At 31.9% G+C, this 25,064-nt stretch overlaps 3 protein-coding genes across 3 annotated transcripts; 2 read left to right on the top strand and 1 right to left on the bottom strand.

Moving 5' to 3' along the window:
* Window positions 1-85: 85 nt before the first annotated feature.
* On the bottom strand, window positions 86-2,761 carry LOC114376388 (SUN domain-containing protein 5-like). Its single transcript, XM_028334482.1, has 5 exons — window positions 2,572-2,761; window positions 1,095-2,305; window positions 896-981; window positions 190-343; window positions 86-112 (listed from the first exon to the last, which is right to left on the bottom strand). The coding sequence occupies exons 1-5, from the start codon at window positions 2,759-2,761 to the stop codon at window positions 86-88; spliced, it is 1,668 nt and encodes a 555-aa protein (XP_028190283.1).
* Window positions 2,762-6,902: 4,141 nt separating this feature from the next.
* On the top strand, window positions 6,903-15,771 carry LOC114376198 (cytochrome P450 97B2, chloroplastic). The gene is made up of 14 exons (XM_028334187.1): window positions 6,903-7,104; window positions 7,589-7,769; window positions 8,060-8,167; window positions 9,265-9,349; window positions 11,080-11,318; window positions 11,736-11,909; window positions 12,033-12,080; window positions 12,197-12,256; window positions 12,416-12,502; window positions 12,622-12,710; window positions 13,022-13,113; window positions 14,626-14,687; window positions 15,197-15,346; window positions 15,432-15,771. Exons 1-14 carry the CDS (start codon window positions 6,974-6,976, stop codon window positions 15,654-15,656), a joined length of 1,731 nt encoding a protein of 576 aa, XP_028189988.1. The 5' UTR covers window positions 6,903-6,973; the 3' UTR covers window positions 15,657-15,771.
* Window positions 15,772-19,850: 4,079 nt separating this feature from the next.
* On the top strand, window positions 19,851-22,338 carry LOC114374060 (scarecrow-like protein 3). Its single transcript, XM_028331654.1, has one exon. It carries the CDS (start codon window positions 20,552-20,554, stop codon window positions 21,971-21,973), a length of 1,422 nt encoding a protein of 473 aa, XP_028187455.1. The 5' UTR covers window positions 19,851-20,551; the 3' UTR covers window positions 21,974-22,338.
* Window positions 22,339-25,064: the final 2,726 nt, after the last annotated feature.

The following is a 25,064-nucleotide window of genomic DNA, read 5'->3' as shown; positions in this document are numbered from 1 at the left end:
TATGGAAGTGAAGCTAGAGCATCTGGAACCACTTCTTTTGCATGTTGCAGTACAGTAACAAAAATGGCTTTACTACGTGACAACTTTAAACATTAACTATAGAATGGCCTAGCTATAAAACAATATAATGAATATTGTTACACTACAGCATACAAATAATGTAACCCATCCTCTAATTGTCTGGCGCACCTTATCTGCATTGTATGATGCAGAAAACGTCAACATGTGTACTGAAACTATCTTGAGAACGGCAAGGCACACAAAAACAAGACTCGTTGCTAATACAGCAAGTTCTTTGCTTTCCATATTTGCTTGATTACTTGCAACCTTTCGAACGTCTGATCTGAAATGAAAGTGTATGAATGACATGTCAATCACCATACCGGAGAAAAAGTATATAGGAAAGAGAGAAATATCACTGAAGCAATGGTAAGGAAAAAGCAATCTTCTATTACAAAATGCTGTAAAACCAGGGTTGTTCACCAGAGAGAAGTATTAGTGTCAACAATATGAGCAAGCAGGGATGGAAATGACTAACACGAGTTGATTTCAAATTTGTTACAATAGCATCTTAACTCACTTTTGTTGAGGCCTACAATGTCACGTGAGATTTAAGAATTTTAAAAGTTTTCACTAGTATGGTGCACTTAAGAACTTAAAATGGGTTCTAAAATTGTCTCACAATTCTTAAGAACTGTTAAGAACCATTGCTTATACAAACAAACAAAAATTCCCATGTCAATTACTCCAACAATGTAACTATATAAGAACTAGTTCTTAATTAAGAACCCCATAAGCAACTCCAATTGGAGATTCTCTAAGACATGTGAATTTGAAAAACCAATATTGCGATAGATAGCTTTCAGTCAAAGTTATCAAAATGATCTATACTAACCTTAGCATGCTATTTTCTCTGGCTATTTCATTAAGTTGAGATGAGACAGCATCTTTCCAAGACTCAGCCTCAGATATTCCTTTTTCCTGGAAAATGAAACAGACCAAGAATTGTAAATGCATAGAAGAAATTGAGAGTGACACATGATGAGAAGACAAAAAGAGGAAAGGTACAGGCTCGGAGGCACATGGTAACCCACCATATTTGTGTTCCACTGCCATAGGTCTTTGATCTCTGACTTGCTTTGTCCAAGGCATTCTGATAATCTGGAGAACTCTTTGTCAAGATCCAGTAATTTAACCCCTTGTCTCCTGTTCAATTCTTTGATGTAATCCTCAAGGACAGATAAATTCACCTCCACTGACTTCACTTTCTGCATCAAAATCTTCAGAACAGTGTCACCTGCTACCCTACCATTTAGCTGTTGTCTAAGTTCTAATACAGGATCAAGAATCAAGTTTGCAGTCATCGTTGTTTTTACTGCTTCTGCATCAAACTCTCTAGCGGTATCATTGCTTGATATCTCAGCAGCCACAGTATCATTCTTAGTATCAACTTTTTTTCCATTTCTGTCAATTTGACCATCTTCTGATTTCAAAGAAGAGTGGTCAGTGATATTATGAACAGGCAACTTATCAGGAATGGATGCCACAGAAGCAACAATTAGATCCTTAAGCATCCGCTCTATCGCATTGATCCCATAAACTTCTACAAGACTCAGTGTGCAGTAAAACTCGGATCCATAATGTCTAATCAAGCTCAACTTTAAATACCTTGCCCATTTGGGTTCAGGCAGCTTAAAGCTCTGTGCATGCTTGACATTGGCAGCAATGAAGTTTCCCAGCATGCTCCATTCTTCAGTTGGATAGCTCAAACTTCCTGACAAATCAAATTCCTTGAAGTTAGAAGAATAATGCTCAAAGTTTGCAATCTTCACAGAATCAACCAAGGTCTCTTCTGAGAGCTCAATAACAACAAATTTTCCTTCAACAGAACAAGGGTTTCTCAGGTACTTGTCATGATCCTTCCCGAGTATATTTTTTGCACCTTTGGCCTCCTTATTATGGGCCACCACCTTTGCACCTTTGGACTCAGAGGCATAGTTGTACACAGAACCATCAGATTCAAGCCTGTGAGTTATGTTAACAAGCGCAGAGTCCATGACCTTTGTTTTTTCTTGCGCTCGAGATTCATCGTAATTGTGATGATGAAGTTTCTCATCAGGAATTTGTTTAAGTTTGTTTACCTCTTGTGGAGGTTGTGGTTTGCACACCAAATTACTACCGTTGCCTAAAACGTGCCAAAACATTTGTTCTAAACTAGTTGTTTCGGGAATTGAGTTGGAGGGTTTTGAAAGTTTCTGACCAAGACTGTTGTTGGAGCTACCTGATTCATTGAACTCTAACATAGCTGCATTTGTGGAAAAAAACATCATGCAAGGATTAGTGACATTAATAAGAATGAATAATAATAATATGGCATGCATGCAAGGTCATGGTCATGGATGTTATCATTTCCTATAATTGCAAAATCATAAAAACGAGGCAGATATCTCAATAGAAAACATGGTAATAAGAAAAATATGTGCATGACCATATATGATTGCAATGTATGAAAATAATAAATAAAAAAATGAAGGGTTAGATATAAAAAGTGAAAAGGGAAGTGGAGCAGACCTCCAGTGCCATGAACAAGGCGAAGCTTGATGTAGAAGAGGAGGAGGCACCATAGGGAGAAAATGAAGGAGAAAGAGAGGCCAAAAATGCTGGTATTGCATTGATGCCTTGACATTAGGAATTTGATGGGTGATGATGATGATGAACAAGAAGATGATGGTGATGATGATTCTTCATGTTTCAGTTTCATCGGCACACCGATGATTGATTGAATATTGATGGAAGCCAGAACAAAAGAGAAACAGAGAAATTTTCGTGGCAAAAAGAAAGAGTGGAATAACTGGGCGTTTAAATAGAGAAAGGCGGAGAAATAGGACTTAACGGCCACTCCCACCAATTACTCTTGTATCGTCCTTTAACCGCAAGCAACATCAAAACTTCCGCTACCATCTATTCCCGGTAATTTTCCACTCCACCTTCTTTCCCTTGATTCCTGTTTTGTTTGGATTAATTATTTAATCGTTCAACTATAATTTTGACTACCACGTGCAAATTTTAATCTTAGTTAACCTCCTTTTTGACAAGTTTAAGGTTAGTTCATTGTTTGTTTGTTTGTTTTTTCCTTTTTATATAACTAAGATTCTAAAATACTAATTTAAATATTTTCTTATAAAATTATGTTAACAATTTTTTGCTGCGTATAATTTATGGTTTTTTAAAAATTATTTCTATTTGTTTTTTAGTTTAGAAGATTATTAGTTCGCTTTCTTATATTTTCTCTTTTCTCTAAAATTAATAAAATAACAAGATGGTCCCCAAATTATACATTATTAATCGGTGCTTAAAGTTGTGATAAACGATTGAATTGATCCCTCAAATAAATAAAATGACAAAATAGTTACTGAAATTATAAAGTACCAGTCAATTTAGTATTATAATAGTCAGTCAAATTGGTTTCAAAAATTAAAAAAGAAAACTATTTTTTTAGTCCCCTACTTTCAAATAAGCCCATAATTATTTTTTTTACGTATTTTCACTTCAAACTTATAAAATTTCACATTTTCTTTCACTTATTGGCAGTAATGTTAATAATGTTAATGACAATTGACATGATAAAATATTTTGTTTAGAAAATATTTAATTGTATTTTTCTCTTCTTATTAATGTTTGGTGTGAGATTTAAATTCTTGACAAACATTTGTTTCACAAAATTATTTTATATTTTTAAGAATCACATCCACAAAAATATTGTAGTTTAGAATGTTATTCGTTAGTATATATAAAAATATGTTTGGTTAATTTTTAATATTTTTAGAAATATTTTTAAAGTTTTAAAATAATAAAAGAAGAAATAGAATTTATAGTGAAGTTAGAAAATAGGAATGTGACTTTTTTATTTTTTATGTATCAAATCATATGTGTTTCATTAATTTAAAAGAAAAAACGCAAAATTTATCACAAATGCCCAAAAAAAATTCATGTTAATAAGAAATTTTTTTATAAATATATTACAAGAACAAGAGATCAAAAAATAACAAAAAAAAAAGAATAAATAATTATGATTTACTTGTTCCTGAAAATATTTTATCTGCTAGACATCATTGAGAATTGAGAATTTCAATTTGTTTAAATCCAAATAATATAAATAGTATGCTTAGAAATACAATATTTTATAATCCAAATAAAGTTCAAAATGGTTTTCCACTCTTGACTAAAAAAAGAAAATATTTTGAGAAAGATAAAAAAAAACTAATAAATTTCAAAAAATTTCTTTGGTCAAAATATCGATTAGAAGATTTAGCTTGTATAAATTGAAAAAATATCTGAGAATATTTTTTAATAATCTAATAAACATGAGAATAAACATTTTTATCTTTCATATTCCTGGAAATACAAGATGATTCCGTAGAAGAAAGCTCCCTTACTTTCATTTTTACGACCACCAAAATGCTCTAAATCATATAAAACCCCATTACATTTGATAAAAATATAAATTATAATAATAAATACAGATAATTATCTTAACCATGTATATATAGCAATCACATTAATTAGTTTAATTGATTTTATAAAAAATATGAGACATTTAATAATTATATTTAATAAAGTTAAATTATATATAATACTTTTCATTAATTAGGTTAATTGTATATATTCAATCATTATTGTCATTACCATTTCAAATTGAATTGTCCCTAAGAATAAATTCCACGTTAAATTATTTTTATAAATAAATGTCATATAAAATTATTCGCGTATATAATGGCATTTTAAATTAGTAGTCCATTTTAAATTGTTTCCATTAAAATGCTATTAAATTATATTTGTAAATAAACTATATATTCAATTCCATATTAAATTGTTTTCATAGATAAAATTCATATTAAATTATTTTCTAAACAATTATTCATTTTAAATCAATCGTCAATCAAAATGCTATTTAGATTATTTTTCATACTAAATCCTTCCAGTAAATAATAATCAATTTTAAATAAATTGTCGCTTAAATATTAAATTAATGTCAATCAATAATGGAGATACAAAAATATGGAGAAGATGACAATATGATTTTTATGCTAAAAAAATGCATCAATATATTGACATGTAGTAGATGAGGACTCTGGGTGCAAATTATTTAGTATATAGTGTAGATATTAAATTGATCATTGCTTAAATTTTAAAGTAATGTAAATCGATGATTTAATGGAGATGAAAAAAACATTTGAAAGATAACACTTGGAATTTTTTTAGGATAAAATGTGACAGTATGTTAACATGTGGAAGATGAAGACTCTAGCTATATAAGTCTATTAATTTATATAATAATTACGTTAAAAATAATATTAATAATGATTTTTTTAATTGTACAAAATTTTCATACTGATGGTGCATAACTATTAATTTTCTTTTACAAATAAGTTGGATAGTGCTCCTTTCATTTTTTTAAATGTCAATATTTTGAAAAAAATGTTTTTATTTATTTTCATTCTCAATATTTAAGATAATATTAATCATTCTTTTCTCAATTATACTCTTATTTCTTATTTAACTTTTAATTAATTTGCACATCTATCATAAGTAAAAATGAAAGAAACTAATATACATTTATGGTAGAGTATATACATTTACGGTAGAGTAGAAATGAATAAAGGATAAAACAGAAAACATCATAAATATTTTATTAAAATTGAGAGAATTCATTAATATACATTTATGGCAGAGTATATACATTTATGGTAGAGTAGAAATGAATACAGGATAAAACAGAAAACATCATAAATATTTTATCAAAATTGAGAAAATTCATTAATATACATTTATGGTAGAGTAGAAATGAATAAAGGGTAAAACAGCAAACATCATAAATATTCTATTAAAATTGGGAGAATTAATTACTTCCAATTATCCTAAAATAATTATCATTTTAATTTTTTAATATAATATTAGTTATATATTTATATTTATATTTCTTATAATATTAATAATAAATAATAAAATTTATAAATAAATTAATGATAATATAATATTAATTTTATAAAATTATTACTCTTATGTTTTTTGATGAGTAAAAAAAATCTTTATGTGTAAAATGTAAAATGATTTAGAATGATTATTATTTTGAGACGAAGTAAGTATAATGTTTTATTATTAAGTAAAAATCTTACAAGAAAGATAAAATTATTAAAATTAATAATGGAGGTAGCACTTTTGAATAATCAAATTATTCACATCAATTGAGTTATTAAACTCTTATTTATTATTGGATGACGAATTTTACACTTATTAATATTTAATTATTGAAGAGAATAAGACATGATTTGGTAATAAAAAAATTGTTTGGAAAAGCAAATTGACGTTAATGGTTCATTCCTCATCCTTTCAGCTCTCAAGTCTGAAACCTTTCGTGTCTGCACTTCCGAGTTCCACTACCAGGCACAACCAGTCACATTATTCTTTCCCGTTTTAAATATAAAGAAAACAAATATTTATGTTAATTATTGTAATTAATATAATTAAGTATACTAATTTAAATTAAATATATATTTTTAAATTATCTTTGATTTAATTTTGATATTAAAAAATAATTTTGAGTTTGAATCTTAAATATTTCATTCAATCTTGATTATAAGAAAAAAAAAGTATTTAATACTTGTTAATAAAATTAGTTAATTTTATTAAATTATATTATTCTTTTATATTTAAAATAAAAAACGAACAATTTTTTGTTATTTATATTTAAAAAAATAAAAAAATATGAAATTACATTAAAAAAAATTATGAATGTTTCAAAGTTCGGATCATTAAGAAAAACATTAATTATATTAAATGAAATTAATTATACACGAGATTTTTTTTCCTTGTAGTGGAGACGTTCTGTTTTTTTGTTTATATTGGAGAGTGTAGGTGTACCAATTTGCCAGCACCATATTTTCAGACCGAACTCAACACTCGCAGCACCGCCATGAGTGCCGCCACTTCCTCCACCCTCTCCACCGTCACCGATGCCAATCTTCACTCCAGATTTCATTCTCGTCTTGTTCCATTCACTCATCATTTCTCACTTTCTCAACCCAAACGGATTTCTTCAATCAGGTTCTTTTCTCCAATCCTTTTTTCAGAGCCCAATTGCTCATGCATGCACGCTTTCACCTTCCTTTCCTCCAAAATGAAATTGTACATCATACCACTTTCATTCAAGACGCTAGATAATATCACTTTATCCATACGCGAACGCTAACACATGTTTTCCTAATTTTCAAATGAAATGAAATTGTAAACTGTTCTCTTAAGTTAATGCTGCATAATTTCCTATTGGTTTCAGTTTCACTAACTTGCTTCGGATTCCTATTGTTCAAGTAAATAATGAATGTGAAACTAGTAAGCGTAGTTATGCTTGCAAATTTAAACTGTTCCAACAACTAAATAAATTCCTAATGTTTTGTTTTGTTTTATTTAAATCTGGATACACAGAGCTTTTCTGTTTAATAATTTGTCAATGTTAATTTTATGTTCAGAGCTTGAAAGGAGCATGTCATATTTTAATATATGTTTTAAGCCTTGTTTGTGTTGAATGTAGATGCCAATCAATTAATACCGATAAGAAGAAATCAAGTAGAAATCTGCTGGACAATGCAAGTAACCTCCTCACGGACTTATTAAGTGGTGGAAGTATAGGGTCTATGCCCATAGCTGAAGGTGCAGTCTCAGATCTGCTTGGTCGACCTCTCTTTTTCTCACTGTATGATTGGTTCTTGGAGGTACTTACACTTTTCTCAATCATGAACCTGTTGTGTCCTATATATGATTTTTTCCCCACTTTCACTTATCCTTTCTGTTTTCATTCTTATATTTGTTTGTTTTAGTTTTTTACTTTTGAATGTTGGTGTTTTTACTTCAATGCATGCAAACTTATAGTTATATGAGAATATATAGTTTGCTCATAAAATTACTCAAATTGTTTTGTTTACTCTTCCCATCATATTTGACTTTACTCAGTCAATTCTATTTTAATAATTAGTATCTGAGGATATTATTGAACATGACACAGCATGGTGCGGTGTATAAACTTGCCTTTGGACCAAAAGCATTTGTTGTTGTATCAGATCCCATAGTTGCTAGACATATTCTGCGAGAAAATGCATTTTCTTATGACAAGGTATGATCTCAGCTCTTGCTTGAATTTTGTTACACTTGGTTCAGCCCATCGACAGAGAAGTTGTTTATCTGTGGCATCCTTTTGAATAGAAAGGTATGAACTTCATATTAAGCGAATTAATCCTCTGTTGATCTTTATTCATATGAAGTTTGAACCCGAAAAGGACCAAAATGTTATTTTGGCTATTCCAATTACTGAAATGAACTGAATAGTTGAGTTCAGTGCCCAGCAAATGTAACCTCAATTAATCTTATGTTCACATGAACCAGAAAATATGAAATGGAAAATACCAGAATGTTTTCAGTGATATTTGATAGCTAATTGAAATTGGATTTGATTTGTGAAGAGTATACATTTACTCTTAGCAACTTACATTTTATCTATTGAAAAATTCTCTGGCTTCTCAAATCTCAACTGTAGTTTCCTCCAACAAAACTACAACTTTATCCTTCAACCAGCTTCCTGTCTACCCTCTTTCTAACTAAGAATCTTCATGATAAAATTAACTCCTTCCCTGCTCATCACTCATTAGTTTGATGAAAATGACATTAAGCTTCTGAACTTTACAGGCTAATTAACTCCTCCTCTGTTTATCCCTTTTTGAAAATGGCATCAAGCTTCTGAACTTTACAGGCTAATCAACTCTACCATGTTTACCCTTCATTAGTTTTATGAAAATGACGTGCTTCAGAATTTACAGGCTAAGTTCGTACGGCCCTTGCAGAGCAGGTTGAGGACGCCTTGTAACAGTAGAATTGAGGAAACTGATACATTACTTTCTTAAAAGAAAAAATAAATAAATAAATAACTGGAGTTAGTCTTTTTCCTGTAGTGGGAAAAGGATTTTTTTATTTATTATTATTGTAACTGGTAAATCTTGACAAAGTAAATGTAAACATTTGTGACCAGTGGGCTACCCATTAAAATGTAGTCTAATGTAAAACATGTTCTGCCCTAGGATTTTACAAGCTGGGATATGTTGGTTTTCTGGCAAATTTATGTGCCTATTTCATTGAGTAATGTCTATTTTATTTCACTTTATAATCATCTTCAAAATTTCTCTAATTTTTGCATCTGCTTGTTAATTAAAAAACTAGGGAGTACTTGCTGATATCCTTGAACCAATAATGGGCAAAGGACTCATACCAGCAGACCTTGATACTTGGAAGCAAAGGAGAAGAGGTGTAGAAACTGTATTTTATATTTCTGTCATTTTCTCCCCCTTTTACCTCCTTGACTCTGCATCTGATCCTTTGTTCAATTTACAAGTCTTTTTCCCCTTTCATAAAGTTTTGGGAGGTAGAAGGTATTAAAACTAGAAAGGTGCTTCAGCAGCACTGGCTTCTTTTCTGGAGTTTGGTTTATTTACCTTTGAGAGCAATTCTGGCACACATTTTACAAGATAGGCTTGTTTTCCTAGCCTCTTTATGGGTTTCTGCTCTTGGATTTTTCAGATGTTATATTTGCAAAGAGATTGGGATGCTCATTTGAGCTGATGTATTCTCTTTGTCTCTCTTATTATCATTGTAGCTTATAGAAGTAAGAAGATTCTTGATACTCCATTTTTCTTATTTGTTTGTTTCTCTTGATATACACTTCCTTTATAGGGAAAAATAACATAAAAAAGAAAGTACCATAAACAACAATAAACAATAACAAAAGCCTAATCCCACTAGGTGAATTTGGCTGCATGGATCACAAGACACCATTTGGCTCGAGTGAAGACCAAATCTTCAGAGATATTATTCACCACTGGATCCCTGTAACGACCTTCTCCAATGTCCTTGGTCTCTCTTTCTCCCTTTCCTAAAAACCATGCAATCTATTCTTCTCTCTAGTGCTTCTAGTGGCCTTCTTAGAATGTGTCCAAATCACCTTAATAAATTTTTTGTCATCTTTTCCTCAATCAATTTCACACCTATATCTCCTCATATATACTCATTTCCTGTTTTTTCTTGCGTGGCCATACATCCATCTTAACATTCTCATTTATACTTCTTCCACCCTTTTCTCTTGTTACTTTAAAGCCCAACAACATTCACTACTATGGAGTATAGCCAGAAGTATAAGAATATGATAAAACTTTCCTTTGAGCTTGAGATGTTCATGGTGATTACAAATAACTTCTGGTATCTTTTCTCCATTTTAGTCATCCTGCTTGTATCTTGTGTGTGACATCCTCACTAACTTCTCCCATTATTTTGTAATATTGTTCCAAGATATTTAAACTTAGAAACCTGTGGTATGACATCTTCTCTTATTTTATCTTCCCTGTCATATTCCTATGCTCTCGCTAAAATTGCAATGCAAATACTTTGTTTTACTTCTACTTAAGTGAAAACCCTTTATTTCCAAAATGTGTTTTCGAAGTTTAAAGTTAATTGCTTCCCTTGATTCCTTGAGCAAAACTATATTATCTGTTAGGGATAATATTTTGAATGTTTGTGGTAAGCACATCCAAGACTAGATTAAACATCCAAATTTGGTATATCAACAAGTTACTTACTGATTTGGAACTGTCAAAGATATTTGCTAACCTATATTTTAAAGTTACTTACTGCTGTCCTAGAAAAATATCTGTTATGATAATAACCTGAAGTGTTATTAGAGCCGACAAAGAACCTCAAACAGATAAACTTCCAATTCCTAAATGTTGTCCCCTAATATGCTGTCAAGTATCATCCTCAAATTAAATGAATGGAGCTCATCATTCCAATTCTTATGGACTGCAGTAATTAACTAAATTAATACCAGCTATCTGTTACAAGTTATGAGTCTGAATAACTTTTTAGTTTTAAATAATAATCATTGGTTTGTATAGCTTGTCTTTCCTGTGCTAATAATGTCAAGTGTTTTATGAATGTAACCTATTATTATTGTTTTCTTTGACTTGATATTTATAAAATATGCAGTCATTGCTCCGGCTTTCCATAACTCATACTTGGAAGCTATGGTTAAAATATTCACAACTTGTTCAGAAAGAACAATATTGAAGTTTAATAAGCTTCTTGAAGGAGAGGGTTATGATGGACCTGACTCAATTGAATTGGATCTTGAGGCAGAGTTTTCTAGTTTGGCTCTTGATATTATTGGGCTTGGTGTGTTCAACTATGACTTTGGTTCTGTCACCAAAGAATCTCCAGTTATTAAGGTTTGACTTAAAGGTTATGCATTTCAAGTGTATACTGATTTATTGATTGTAAATGAAAGTAGACGTGGTAATTTTCTTTCTTATATTTTGTCTCCTTAAAAGCATCTAGCTACCTATCTAATGTACTTCTTTATTAATATGTACTCCCGACGCTCAATCTCTTTCATGTTACGTGTTGAAGATAGTTTCTAGTTTTCTACAAACAATTGTGCGGGTAAAAAAGAACAAGGACTTATCAAAAGTTTATCATATTGTCAATAATAAACTGCTTGTATATTTAATGAAAGTCTGTCTGGAAATACAAGTCAAAATTTTAGGCCATGTTGGGAATATGATTTTCAAGACCATACTTTTTTTTGTTCTCTTTACCTATGGTTAGGAGAGCTCATATATCCTCTGCTTTTAAGTCTGTTATAGGCAGTCTATGGCACTCTTTTTGAAGCTGAACACAGATCCACTTTCTACATTCCATATTGGAAAATTCCATTGGCAAGGTGGATAGTCCCAAGGCAAAGAAAGTTTCAGGATGACCTAAAGGTCATCAATACTTGTCTTGACGGACTTATCAGAAATGCAAAAGAGAGCAGACAGGTTAGATACTACTTTGATTTCATGATTGAATAGCATGATTGATTGCAGGAACCATCATCATTGTTAGACTCTCATATTATATTGATAGTGCATGACATGGTCTTGATTACATTCTATTTGCAGGAAACAGATGTTGAGAAATTGCAGCAGAGGGATTACTTAAATTTGAAGGTGTGTTTATCTTAATGGATCTAATGTTAATTGCTAATGTAAAACTATCAGAATAATTCCCTGAAAACTAGGAGTTATGTAATTGCCACCAAGTTTATTAAGATAGGAGTTTACAGGATGCAAGTCTTCTGCGTTTCCTGGTTGATATGCGGGGAGCTGATGTTGATGATCGTCAGGTATATCTATTCCTGATCCATTATGCTTAAAAAAGAACTATTCTGGCTAAAATTTGGTTCCTTTGGATAAGCGGTAAAACTGCTTGTTTAGACAATATGTTTCATTTCAGGTAGCTTGTCAAAGTAGGCTTTTGTTTACTTTGTTCTCTCTCTTGACAGTTGAGGGATGATTTAATGACAATGCTTATTGCCGGTCATGAAACAACGGCTGCAGTTCTTACTTGGGCAGTTTTCCTCCTAGCTCAAGTATGTCAGTCTAATGTATCTCAAAGTGCCTGTTCATGATAGAAAAGTTTGGGTTGTTTTTTTCTGACTTTCCTCTTTGTGCAACACCATCTTAATACTTACGAATTTCCTTATTACAGAATCCTAGCAAAATGAAGAAGGCTCAAGCAGAGGTAGATTTGGTGCTGGGTACGGGGAGGCCAACTTTTGAATCACTTAAGGAATTGCAGTAGGTTTCCATTTCATATTTACCTTTTTTATTCACTGAAACCAGTTTGGTGGTCATTATATAATTCAGAAAGATTAACTAAAATTATAACAAATTGGCACATCTACATGAAAGACAAGCATTACAAGTAGTTACTTTCAATTATTTTTTTCTTGATGTGAACTTTGTAATCAGTCAGCTTTTCTCACAAAGCAAGGTTTGTCATGAATGTCAGAGTTGACTGTAGGGTGTTTTCAGGGAATATCACATTCTGCTGTACCAACTTAGCTACTAGAGTAATACAGTTTGTTAAATACACTGTATGCTTTCAGGTACATTAGATTGATTGTTGTGGAGGCTCTTCGTTTATACCCCCAACCACCTTTGCTGATTAGACGTTCACTCAAATCTGATGTTTTACCAGGTATTGGTTTCTATTGATTACTTAATAAAGATGGAATGGAAACAAATTACATTATTGCTGTTATCACTTGGTATCTAAACATTGAGTACTAAAATTGTCCAAGTGTTTCGAATCCCAACCATCCACACGCAATATAAAAGTAAATGAACAATGGAACATGTTAGGGAATAGGGAATGGACCAATCATGAAAGATTGAACATGTATATTGTTTGGACTTCTTAATTGATGTCATGCTTTGCCCAATTAGCATGGGCAATGTGGATTGGAAGTCTCCTACTTAATAGAACATAATATAGAAAATTCCAACCTCAAAATAGAGATAAAGGAATTAATTTCAGAGTGAAAAAGAATACAGTGTAGAACAATCAGAAATCCTCTGAAGATAGGGAAGAAAAACACAATGAAGAACATGCATCAGTTCAAAAGATCAAATCAGTTTCATGTGCTTATGGGGCAAGGAGACAGAAACAAGCATATTGAACAAAAAAGATAAGGAGGAATATAGATCTCTGAATAATAGATTCTGGCATTGCACTCTTGCCAAATGTGCTGCATGCTAGCCACAAAAGCACAATTCCACAGCATCTTTTCCCTGTTGCTCTCGAAACATCTAGCTGGATAGAAACAGAGTTCAAAGCTAGGTGGACAGATACAATGTTCCCCAGACAGAAACTACCGTGCAAAAAGGGGCTTGCTACTTGTTTTAGAGCTACTGTGGAGTTGAACATGAACAAACATCAACTGTGAGAACTTTATGAAGCCTATACACCCGTAACAAATCATTATTGTTTATCTTTTTATTCATTGCTTCCCACACAAAACCTTAACCTTGGAGGAAGGTTTAGCTTTCCAAGAAAAAGCCTGTCAAAGGAGATGCATTATGAATCAGAAACTGAAATAAGGATTCACTAATGAAAGAACCTAAGGGGTTAATTTCTGAGAATGGAGAACTGAAAGGAACCAAGAAAGCCTAAAAAAGAAGCTAGGTAGAAGGTGCTAAAATGGGTAAAGGAATCCAAACAGAATGGGTTTCCTTAGATTGAGGTCAAATAGTTTTAAATTAGAGTGTTGCTTTCATGCATTGTTACTGTAAAGATTTTCACATTGTAACCAAATAGAGATGACCTTAGATGTGACTTTTAAAGTAATTATTAGAAAAATCAATAATCTTTTTATACATATGACAATTTATAGTTGGATGATATTGTCAAATACATTTACACTGTCAGCTGTTCTAATTAAATTCTTTAAATTGTAAATTAGTCATCGAGGTCAACCAGATTTATTTTGTTTAGACATCTGATGATTCACTTATGCATCATCTTCAAGCAGTATTGTAAATTAGTTTAATTACTAGGAATCCGCATTTTTGGTAGCTGAGATTTTATGATCTACAATTTCTATGTTCAATGAGTAATGTGACTATTTTTCTTTTCTGTCTAGTTAATTTTTATTTGTTGCTTCCATTTGAGATGCTGTATCTATGAACTTATGTAACGTCACTTCTCCAGGTGGGCACAAAGGTGAAAAAGATGGTTATGCAATTCCTGCTGGGACTGATGTCTTCATTTCTGTGAGTACAAACATATGTGGCTTCTTGTTTCTTTTATGAACAAATGCATGGATTTTATGGACAAGAATTCTCCAACGTTATACAGGAACATGATAGGGTCCCCTTTTGTAAATCAGAATGGCACATTTAATTTACACTTTCTTAACAACCAAGAGAGGGGTACCGTGTGGGAGTTCCCCCCACACACAGTTGTGGCAGTTTTTTGTTTGTAACTTTTGCGTGGGGAAATAGGCAATCCTTTAGGTGGGCCATTGCCTTTGGGATCTAAGACATGCCATTAATACTTTGTTAGTATTGCAGTAAACTTCTTTTTTTTTTTTATTTCCCGACAAATAACCTATCCTTGCTAGTTGCTACCATTTTTGTTATAAAAAAAAATCAAGAGAGTACTCATAACTTGGTTTACCACTAACACTTAAATACAACAACAGTTTGTCTTGTGATTTTGGTTATTTTGCTCAATTTCACTTCATTTATTTGTATGGCCTCCTAAGTATTCCTATATTCAGGTATATAATCTCCATAGATCTCCATATTTTTGGGACCGCCCTGATGACTTCGAACCAGAGAGATTTCTTGTGCAAAACAAGAATGAAGAAATTGAAGGATGGGCTGGTCTTGATCCATCTCGAAGTCCCGGAGCCTTGTATCCGAACGAGGTTGCTTCTTGCTCCTTTTTCTTTGTGTGTGTGTGTGTGTGTTAACTCATTCTTGGACATTGACAAGAAATGTTTACCTTATCAGGTTATATCGGATTTTGCATTCTTACCTTTTGGTGGCGGACCACGAAAATGTGTTGGGGACCAATTTGCTCTGATGGAGTCCACTGTAGCGTTGACTATGCTGCTCCAGAATTTTGACGTGGAACTAAAAGGGACCCCTGAATCGGTGGAACTAGTTACTGGGGCAACTATTCATACCAAAAATGGAATGTGGTGCAGATTGAAGAAGAGATCTAATTTACGTTGACATATGTACTGTGGCCATTTTTCTTATACAGAATAATGTATATTATTATTCTTTGAGAATAATATGAATAAATTCCTAGACTCCTCTCTTTGAGAATTTATTTTCTTTTTGGTTATATCGTGTTTGAGAAATTTAACACGAATATATTAGTTCTTAACCTAAATAAATAAGTAAAATAGAGTACTCCCTTGCTAATATTCATCAATTAGTACTTTATTAGCTCATCGATTGAACAATTGAACAAAGAAGACTTGGCTTAAGGTTTTTCCGTTGATCTTTCCCTCGCATTTCCCTTCCTCATTTTCCTTATTTCAAAAGCTTCTTTCTGTTGGACAAAAACTACTAAGTAAAAGGAATGTCACGCATCCTGACATTTGCCCTACTTTGAAATTATAATAGAACAATTAATGACAACTATTTACGTCATCTCCTCTCCTAAAGTTAGTGGTAATTGCACTGGTATCCCGTTTGATTTAAAAATTACTCTTGACTCATGTCAACATCAGCAATGTTAGTCTCCATTATTGTAAGGTTAATGCATATAGTTTAAAAAATATTTAATGAAAGTAAAATATTAGTATATTTAAACTAATATGTCTTGATTCTTAATGTCTGGATCATTAGTAGTGAGATATTAAATAAGGATATATTTGAAAAGATAATATTAATTCAACTTTGAAATTCTAAAATATTAATTGCTTTGAGATAATAAAAAAAAACTAAAACATATAAATATATATAGTAGTAAGTATTAAGTGAGGTAGAAGCTTAATTCGCGCAACTTGTAATCTTGGAAAGAAATTTTCTGTTTGGTTCGACGTAATCTTTTAGCGTAAGATTCTGTATTACTTTTGCATGACAAACTACAAACTGTTTCACTTGTAGGATATTCACCAAAGTACCCAACTTGGAAAGTTTTGACATTGATTTGAAAGCAAATAACACGGGATTTTTTTTTTTTTTGAAAGGCAAAAGTTGCTTTTATAAATAACAACAACTATTCGAACCTATATTATGGATGGTGTATTGGTGTTGTACCAATTCAAACCTATATCAAGAATTAATGTTTCTTGCAGCAATTCAACTTCATAGACAGAGCACACAAAACCCCATATTAACCGAAAGAGAAAGAAAGAACAAAACAGACAAGCGTGATAACAAGTATGAATATCCAACAAAGACAAACGAATGACCCTCCAAATTTGTTTTGGTCCGCCCTAATATTAAGCATTGCATAAATACATTATTGAATTTCTAGAATTGTAATTTTTCATTAGTGGTGAAACTTGAAAGAAAATAGAACTAGTAGAAGTCATATATATATATATACCACTCATTTGACTAAAACTGTGCAAAATTACTCTCATGTTTACAGCGTCAAGAAAATCCATATTTAGTGCAGGTACTCCATAAGAATTAATTTGACACAATAGCCTAAGATTTTCAGAAAGTAATAAATGTTAATGTGGTTTTATTTTATGCCTTTCTAGAAACAGTAGACTGCAAAGAAAGAAAGGTGATGATGTAACCTGCCGCTGTTTGCAATTGGCGGTTGCAACCCATCTTTTCCCCCCATTCCTCATTGTGTGCTTTTTGGGTTTTGAGTTTCTGGGGGATACTACAAAGTACAAACAATTCGTGAATATTTTAACCATTAACATATTTGAAAAATAAATTAATAAAAAGTGCTGTTAAAATCATTAAATCACCTACATACCGTTAACGGAAGAATGAAGATGTAATGTTTGATAATTATATACTGGATTTAGGTGTCAGTTTCAAATCGAACAAGTTCTACCTACTTTATATACTATCAGTGCAACCGCGTATTGCACGATTTTATTTTTTTTAAAACAAAAAGTAAAAAATTGAGTAAAAAAAATTAAAAAAACAATTCATTTTTATAATATTATTGATTATGGTTTAGTTTTAATAAAAATATTATACTATAAATCAATTATAAATTATTAAAAATGTGATTTTTATAATAATTATTATAAAAATTAACAATTTTATTATATACAATAATTTTATAATTGAATGATGATATATAAACCATTTATAGTATTAATATAATTTATTTAAATCCATACTTATTATTAATTTAAGGAGATGTCAATATAATTATTTCTTATTTTACTTACTAAATGTCTTGATTCAAGCGAGCACAATTTAACCCTTTTTTAAAAAAAAAAAGAAAGAGGCTAATTTTAACTAAACATGTACAATGTTGAGTTTTTCTTTTTTAAAAAAGGGGTTAGGTTTTAATCTAAAAAATCATTTTTTCAAACTTTTTTTAATTTCTCTCTTAGAGAAAGATTAATTTATTTTAGGAATAACTACCACTAAAGTTATTTCCTTCCATAAACTTATGTACAAATTAAATTTTATTAATTCAATAGTTAATGATCATATATATCAATATGCAAATAAAATAGATATTTGTAGTTGTGCGATATTTTTATTTTATTTAATGAAAGATGTTTTAAGGCAAACCAGAAAGTAAGTTGATGGAAGCATTTTGTTGGACTTTTTAATGATATCATACATGGTGATTTGGAAAATATCTTGTTTTGAGTTCATGACGAGAGTATATATACCTACAGGAACTTCGACTCTCAAAGTTTGAATTCTACAAAATAATGACACAAAGTGATAAGAAATATGTATTTTTTTGAGATTGCAAAGAAGAGTATTTATATATGATTGACCGAGGGTCTTTTTCTTGTGTTCTTGATGGTGGTCTCCCTTTGTTTAGGGTGTGAGTATCAAGGCACAACATTTGTCATATCATTTGTGGGTTTTGAAATTACACCGTTTGATGTGGTAATGAATGTGACATAAATAAGTGATGATGTTGTTTGACAAAGTGTTAAAGTGATGAAAAACATATACCTTCTTGAAATTGTAAAGTGGAATATTTACATACACTTGATAGAGGGATATTTGTCTCGTATTCATGAATGTGTTGTTCCTTTGTTTATAATTATAATCATCAAGATACGATGTATGTCATGTCACTTATAGGTATTGTAGCTACACCTACATTTGATATTACACTGAATGTGACTTAACCTAATTATGATGTTATTCGACAAAGTGGTGAAAAACATGTATCTTCCTATCATTACAAAAAAGAGTATTTGTCTTATGTTCATGAAGGTGTTATCTCTTTGTTTAAGATTGTGAGTCTTTAAGATACGATATTTATCATATCACTTATAGGTATTGCATTTACACTATCATTTGAAATGACAATGAATATGATCTGATGACACCAATTGTGACGAGACTTATACATTATTCATCTAATAACGACAATCTTCTTGTAAGATGAAATATGTAGTTGGAAATTTCGTGTTTAGTTTTGCGATTATTCTAAAACAAAAGAAATTAAGAATATTTTTTAAAAACAAAAGGTTTTAATAAATAAATGAGAATAATTTTTTTCAATTAAGTGTATAGTTATTAAGCCTTTCTATGATAATCGGTGAAAATATATTATTTTAAAAAACCATAATAATTAAACATGTCTTATAGTAATTCTTTTTGGAAATCTTATTCTTAAAAGTTCCTCTCCAGCAAAAACTTCCTCGCATCAAAGATGACTTTTACGGTGGAAAAAAAAGAATAAAATCATTCCCACTGTGTGGATACGATAGGTGTAGTAGTTTTTGTAGTCATTAGAATCAGAAAGCAATACAGTTAGTGAGTATCTGATTTGATTACGCGGCACCTAAGCAGCAAGTCAGCAGGCGTGTTATTCGAGTTTGGTAATTTTCTAAGAAAATTGGGAATTCCTAAGAAAAATGGAGCGTAGCTGGTATGGTAGTGTTGGTAAGTGCCACCTAAGAATCCACAAATAGAGATAAATGTACAATCTACTTTTGGAGTCTTCCTTAACATCCTTGTCTGTTTGTCTTGGATAGAATAAGATAATAGCATTTGTAACATTGCCTTTGGAAATAAAACAAAAACCTTCTCTTGGAAGCATTTCGGGAGCTTTCTTGCCCTTCTCACTCACCCCGCTAGGAGACAAATCTGAGGCCAATGTTTGTCTTTGCTAAGGCATGTTTGGATTCTTGCAACCTTAGGGAATATTAAAAGCCCTTTGGCCAGCCCCGATTCCCTATCCACCCAAGGTAAAGACAAAAGAAGGCGTCTAAACATACAAGCCTTATTACTGAGCAACCAAACACAACTTCTAGAGAGAGAAAGGACAGTTTTTTAGTTTTAGTTTTAGTTTTAGAAAGATAATAAAGACAGAAACAACCGAACCAAGACTCTACTCTCTCTCTCTCTCCCTCACACACATGACACAACACACTCTCTCCAATTTCACACTCCACTAACCAGTGAAGGACAACAAAACAATAAAGAAAAGAGAACCCCTTCACGCATTGTCGACAACGTTGCCATGAACAACTACTCCTTCCTTCAATCCAAGCAATGAATTCCACTCCCACAGAATAAAACTACTACTTCTCAACGCTTTCTGCTTTTTATTTTTTCAGAGTGTTCACACCCGCAAGCTTTGGAATTTTCAGGGGGCTTCATTTGATTTCAGCTCCAATCGCAAACCCACCAGCGGTTTTGCTTTTCTCCATGGATTCTTGAATGTGGTTTTCGTGTATGGTAGGATTCCCTGCTGCTTTCTTTTCCACCGCTTACCTACTTTTCTCCGTAAATTTGTGCTGGATTTAGTGGGAAAAGAGGCCTCCTTCTCTTATGCTTCTGATATCATCAATCTTATCCCATGCATTGTACAAGGTGTGAGGTGTTGATATCTTACAGCCTAAAAGGTTTGATCGAACTTGCGTGTCTCTTTGATAGTTGTTAGTTATTGCCTTTTGCCACCGTCTCAACATCTATAAGATTTTTAGTGTTGGTGTTACATGGAATCCATGTTTCAAGAAGAAGGGTCATCTTCTGTAACTTCTTCTTCATCTCTTCAGTTCTTTTCCATGATGTCTCTCTCACTTTCACCTAGCTTAGGATCATCTCCCTATCAAATGAAATGCGAGGAAAGGGGTTTGGTATTGATCCATTTGTTGCTCGCTGGTGCTAATTTTGTAGCCACCGGTGATTTACAAAATGCAAACCTCACACTTGAGCAGATTTCCCAGCATGCCTCTCTTGATGGGGATACTATGCAGCGAATTGCTTCATATTTTTCTGAAGCACTCGCTGATCGGATACTTAGAACATGGCCCGGCATCCATAGGGCCCTCAATTCCAACAGAATACCTATGGTTTCTGATGAAATTCTTGTTCAAAAGCTCTTCTTTGAGCTTTTACCCTTCCTGAAGTTCTCATATATTCTGACAAATCAAGCTATTGTTGAAGCCATGGAAGGGGAGAAAATGGTGCATGTAATTGATCTCAATGCGGCTGGGCCGGCGCAGTGGATTGCTCTCCTCCAAGTTTTGAGTGCACGTTCTGAAGGCCCTCCACATTTGAAAATCACCGGGGTCCATCACCAGAAAGAGGTTCTGGATCAGATGGCTCATAAACTCACTGAGGAGGCAGAAAAGTTGGATATCCCATTCCAATTCAACCCTGTGCTCAGCAAGTTGGAAAATCTTGATTTCGAAAAACTTGGGGTTAAAACTGGGGAGGCACTAGCAATAAGTTCTATTATGCAGTTGCACTCCCTTTTGGCCTTGGATGACGATGCCTCTCGGAGAAAATTGCCTCTTTTGTCGAAAAACTCAAATGCAATTCACCTGCAGAAAGGTCTCCTAACAAACCAGAACACATTGGGAGATTTGCTTGACGGCTATAGCCCGAGTCCCGATTCAGCCTCAGCTTCTGCCTCATCCTCGCCAGCGTCCTCATCGGCTTCGATGAATTCGGAGAGCTTTCTTAATGCCTTGTGGGGTTTATCCCCAAAAGTAATGGTTGTAACTGAACAAGACTTTAATCACAACTGTTTGACCATGATGGAGAGGCTGGCAGAAGCTCTATTTTCTTATGCTGCATATTTTGATTGTTTGGAGTCCACGGTCTCAAGAGCTTCCTTGGACAGAATAAAACTTGAGAAGATGCTTTTTGGTGAGGAGATAAAGAACATCATAGCTTGTGAAGGATGTGAAAGAAAAAAAAGGCACGAAAGGATGGATAGGTGGATCCAAAGACTTGACTTTTCTGGCTTTGCAAACGTGCCTATTAGCTATTATGGGATGCTGCAGGGAAGGAGGTTCTTGCAGACCTATGGCTGTGAGGGTTACAAGATGAAGGAGGAATGTGGTCGGGTTATGATGTGCTGGCAGGAGCGACCCTTGTTTTTCATAACAGCTTGGACACCAAGGAAATAAGATAGATAGATAGATAGATTATTGAAGCATCATAAAGAAGGAAATTAGTCATGTAGTAATGGATAGATTTTGTTTTCTTTTCTTTGTTTCTAATTGTATGAAAGAGTTTTACCAATATGGTAATGACTAGTAATGAAGATCAATTTAGGCATACTTCTATTTCCTTATTTCCCTGTGAAATTCTGTCAAGAGAGAAATGGGAAGATGGAAAGGTGTGAGGGAGTGAGAGTGAAACACTTATTTCTGGTTGTGTTCACCATTCCATTGTTTAGTGTTATGCTCATTTTGTTTTTCACTAATTCCTATACTGTAACCTATCTGTATCTGTTGTGCAAGAGCTAATCTAAGTTGTTTTTTATATTAGTGCACATTTTTATTGCGTAAATTACCGGATCATATAATTAGAAAACAGTTTTTATATAAGTGTGTCTAAGTTTGTTTTTTTCTTCTCATTTGCTTGGTTAGTATAAGTTGATTTTTCAAATTTCAGACTTGAGTTATTCTCATTCCCCCAGGTAGCAAATTCCATAGCCCGCAACCACGAGCATCTCTTTCGACAATTCCTGCATTGTCTGATCAGATGGCAACGGTTCAGTGGAACTGCCAAGAGAACAAGATTGGGAAAAGAGAAAGATAGTCCTCATGTTTGTCAGTTTTTGAGACATTGGGAGGTTTACTCTGAAAAATATCTTAAATCGTCTAATAACATCTTAAAATTTCTCCACTTAATAAAAATAAAAGTTAAATTAATCTGAAATATTCTGAACTACTTTAAGAATTTTAAAATAAATTCTTATATTTAAAATTTTATAATTAAGTTAATGAACTTATCAATTATTTTTAATTGAATATTTGACTACATTTCTCAAGGATTTAGAGATTTATTTAAAAATCTTTAAATAATTCAGAAATTTACAGATTAATTTTTTTAAAAAAAATATCGAAAGTTATGTATATTTTTAAGATACTTAATGTACTTATACTTATTTATATATTTTTGTAAAATATTAGATGATTAAAATAGAATGATATAAAAGGATGTAACATCATTTCAACCTCCAACCCCACATATATAGTTTCATTTTTTGTACAATTATGTTTGAATATATGAAGGACTATAAGTTATTTAAACCTCTCAACATTAGTCTAGATATTCAGTCCCAGCTAGTCGTTTAACTAATGTTTAGCAATATCCAATCAATTCATTTTTATTTTTATTCTAAGATGATTCATTTCAACTTATTAAGTGTGTGTTTGATTTAAATCATCAAACATGAAAATTCCCATCAAATAAGATTCTTAGTTACTTCTACATCTAAAGTGAATTTGACGTGAAAAAATAATGATAGACAATGTAAAAAAACACAAATTCAAACACACAATGAGCAATATGAAAAGTGTTAGGTAATTAAGATAGATCGAAAAAGCATAAGACAAACTCACAAAGTGTTTGGAATAAACATGAAAAATTGCGACAATTTACTAAAATACAAAGAAATTATGCTTGTTGGTTTCAAACTAAACATACAAAGCTACGTCAATAATGTGTAACTAAACACATTATTCAACTATACAATTTTTACATAAAGAATGAGATTCATCATTTTTTAAAGTTTTTGTACTTCTCAAGTTTCAAGTTACTTAGGTTTTGTTGGGTTTCAAATTTGTCTTTTATTTTCGTTTCCTTTTTAGTTTTAAAATTTTCATGATTTAGAAATATGTTTATTTTGATCCTTTTTTCCTATTATCAAAGTACAACATTGCCTCGTTGGTGTAAAGATTGATAGCTCTTCAATCTACATAATTCATGTCATGAGTCTCACTTCAAAGAATAGGGGTTGTGCAAAATGACCCATTTCAAAGTATCTAATTGGTTAGACTCAATCATTGGTTAAGAAGTTGGCGACAACCATCAAAATTAGAGGTATGGTATTACACCTAGAATAGGAATGACTTCATCTAGTATGCTTTGAATGTGGTCGATATGGCCATGTAAAAGAACATTATTCTGAAAAGGTTATCCCATATGATGGTGATAATGGAAATTTCGGAGATGACTACTACGTCGATGCATGGTGACAACCAGGTGAATGATTTATCAAACATGAGGGCTAATGTCAGCAAAAATATTAATTGCAACCATGCAAATTAGGGGGGATATGTTACAAGATCTTTGACGCAAAAGGTAGCCAATCTAGGTCTCATTTTAATTATAGAACTTGAATGCTTGTGAAAAAAATATAACCGTAGAAGGAATAAGGTAGTCATTTCAAAAATAAATCTACAAAAAAGTTAGGGACATTCATCAAGATAATGATGAGCATGACGAAACTGAAATGTGAGTTAGTGATGCAACCAATACTAATGAATTAGGATCAATATTTACTTTTATGACTTACTCTTGAATCGTAATCAACTCACAAACTATAATTTTCTTAGTGACAGTTTAAGAGTGTCTCACTCTAAAGTTACATATCACAACATAAGTCCTTGACATAATATCTAATATATCAATTAATAGTGATATAGGTCATACATACTAATCATCAAAGTATTTCAAAACAACATAATTACATCATTAGTATATTTATAAAATAGGATCATCTACATCTCAAAATAAAGGATTTTTTTTTCTATATCTATTACTACCTTTATCCTTATAATTGCATTATATTGAAGTCACATAAAAAAAAACTTCTCTATCATACACAATGGAGGCTTACAAAAAAGATGAACAAATTACTGAGAAAGTCGACAAATCTCAAGAAGTAAACTACTCAACCACTTGTATATTTGAGGGGGGAAAATGAAAAAAAAAAAAAGGGTAACTCACAAATACTTAGTGAGAGCATTAAATATAAAGTGGACAAGAAGGAGAGAGCAAGCATAGCGGATTTTTACATCCATAAAGAATTTAAATAACATTAAATAACAACAAAATAAATATAACTCACTCTTAGATTGCATTATTTTATTCTGACGAATGATAATTATAGAACTACAACATTTAGCTCGAATGTTGCATTATCTTTTTGTTCCAGCGAACAGATCTTATAGGAACTATGGATATTCAACTCATGAGTTATATTCT

This window comes from Glycine soja, chromosome 11, assembly GCF_004193775.1.
Source record: "Glycine soja cultivar W05 chromosome 11, ASM419377v2, whole genome shotgun sequence".
NCBI classification, from domain to species: Eukaryota; Viridiplantae; Streptophyta; class Magnoliopsida; order Fabales; family Fabaceae; genus Glycine; species Glycine soja.
This window is presented reverse-complemented; position numbering and strand designations above follow the sequence as displayed.

Bases quoted from the DNA above. Each gene is read 5' to 3' on its own strand.
- LOC114376388 (XM_028334482.1), bottom strand. From the start codon at position 2,761: ATGAAACTGAAACATGAAGAATCATCATCACCATCATCTTCTTGTTCA. The intron at 982-1,094 runs GTGGGTTACCAT...TTCATTTTCCAG, and splicing joins GGCAGTGGAACACAAATATG to GAAAAAGGAATATCTGAGGC. The intron at 113-189 runs GTGCGCCAGACA...ATTGTTTTATAG, and splicing joins CATCATACAATGCAGATAAG to CTAGGCCATTCTATAGTTAA.
- LOC114376198 (XM_028334187.1), top strand. From the start codon at position 6,974: ATGAGTGCCGCCACTTCCTCCACCCTCTCCACCGTCACCGATGCCAAT. The intron at 12,081-12,196 runs GTGTGTTTATCT...AGGAGTTTACAG, and splicing joins GGGATTACTTAAATTTGAAG to GATGCAAGTCTTCTGCGTTT. The intron at 14,688-15,196 runs GTGAGTACAAAC...TCCTATATTCAG, and splicing joins GGACTGATGTCTTCATTTCT to GTATATAATCTCCATAGATC.
- LOC114374060 (XM_028331654.1), top strand. From the start codon at position 20,552: ATGGAATCCATGTTTCAAGAAGAAGGGTCATCTTCTGTAACTTCTTCT.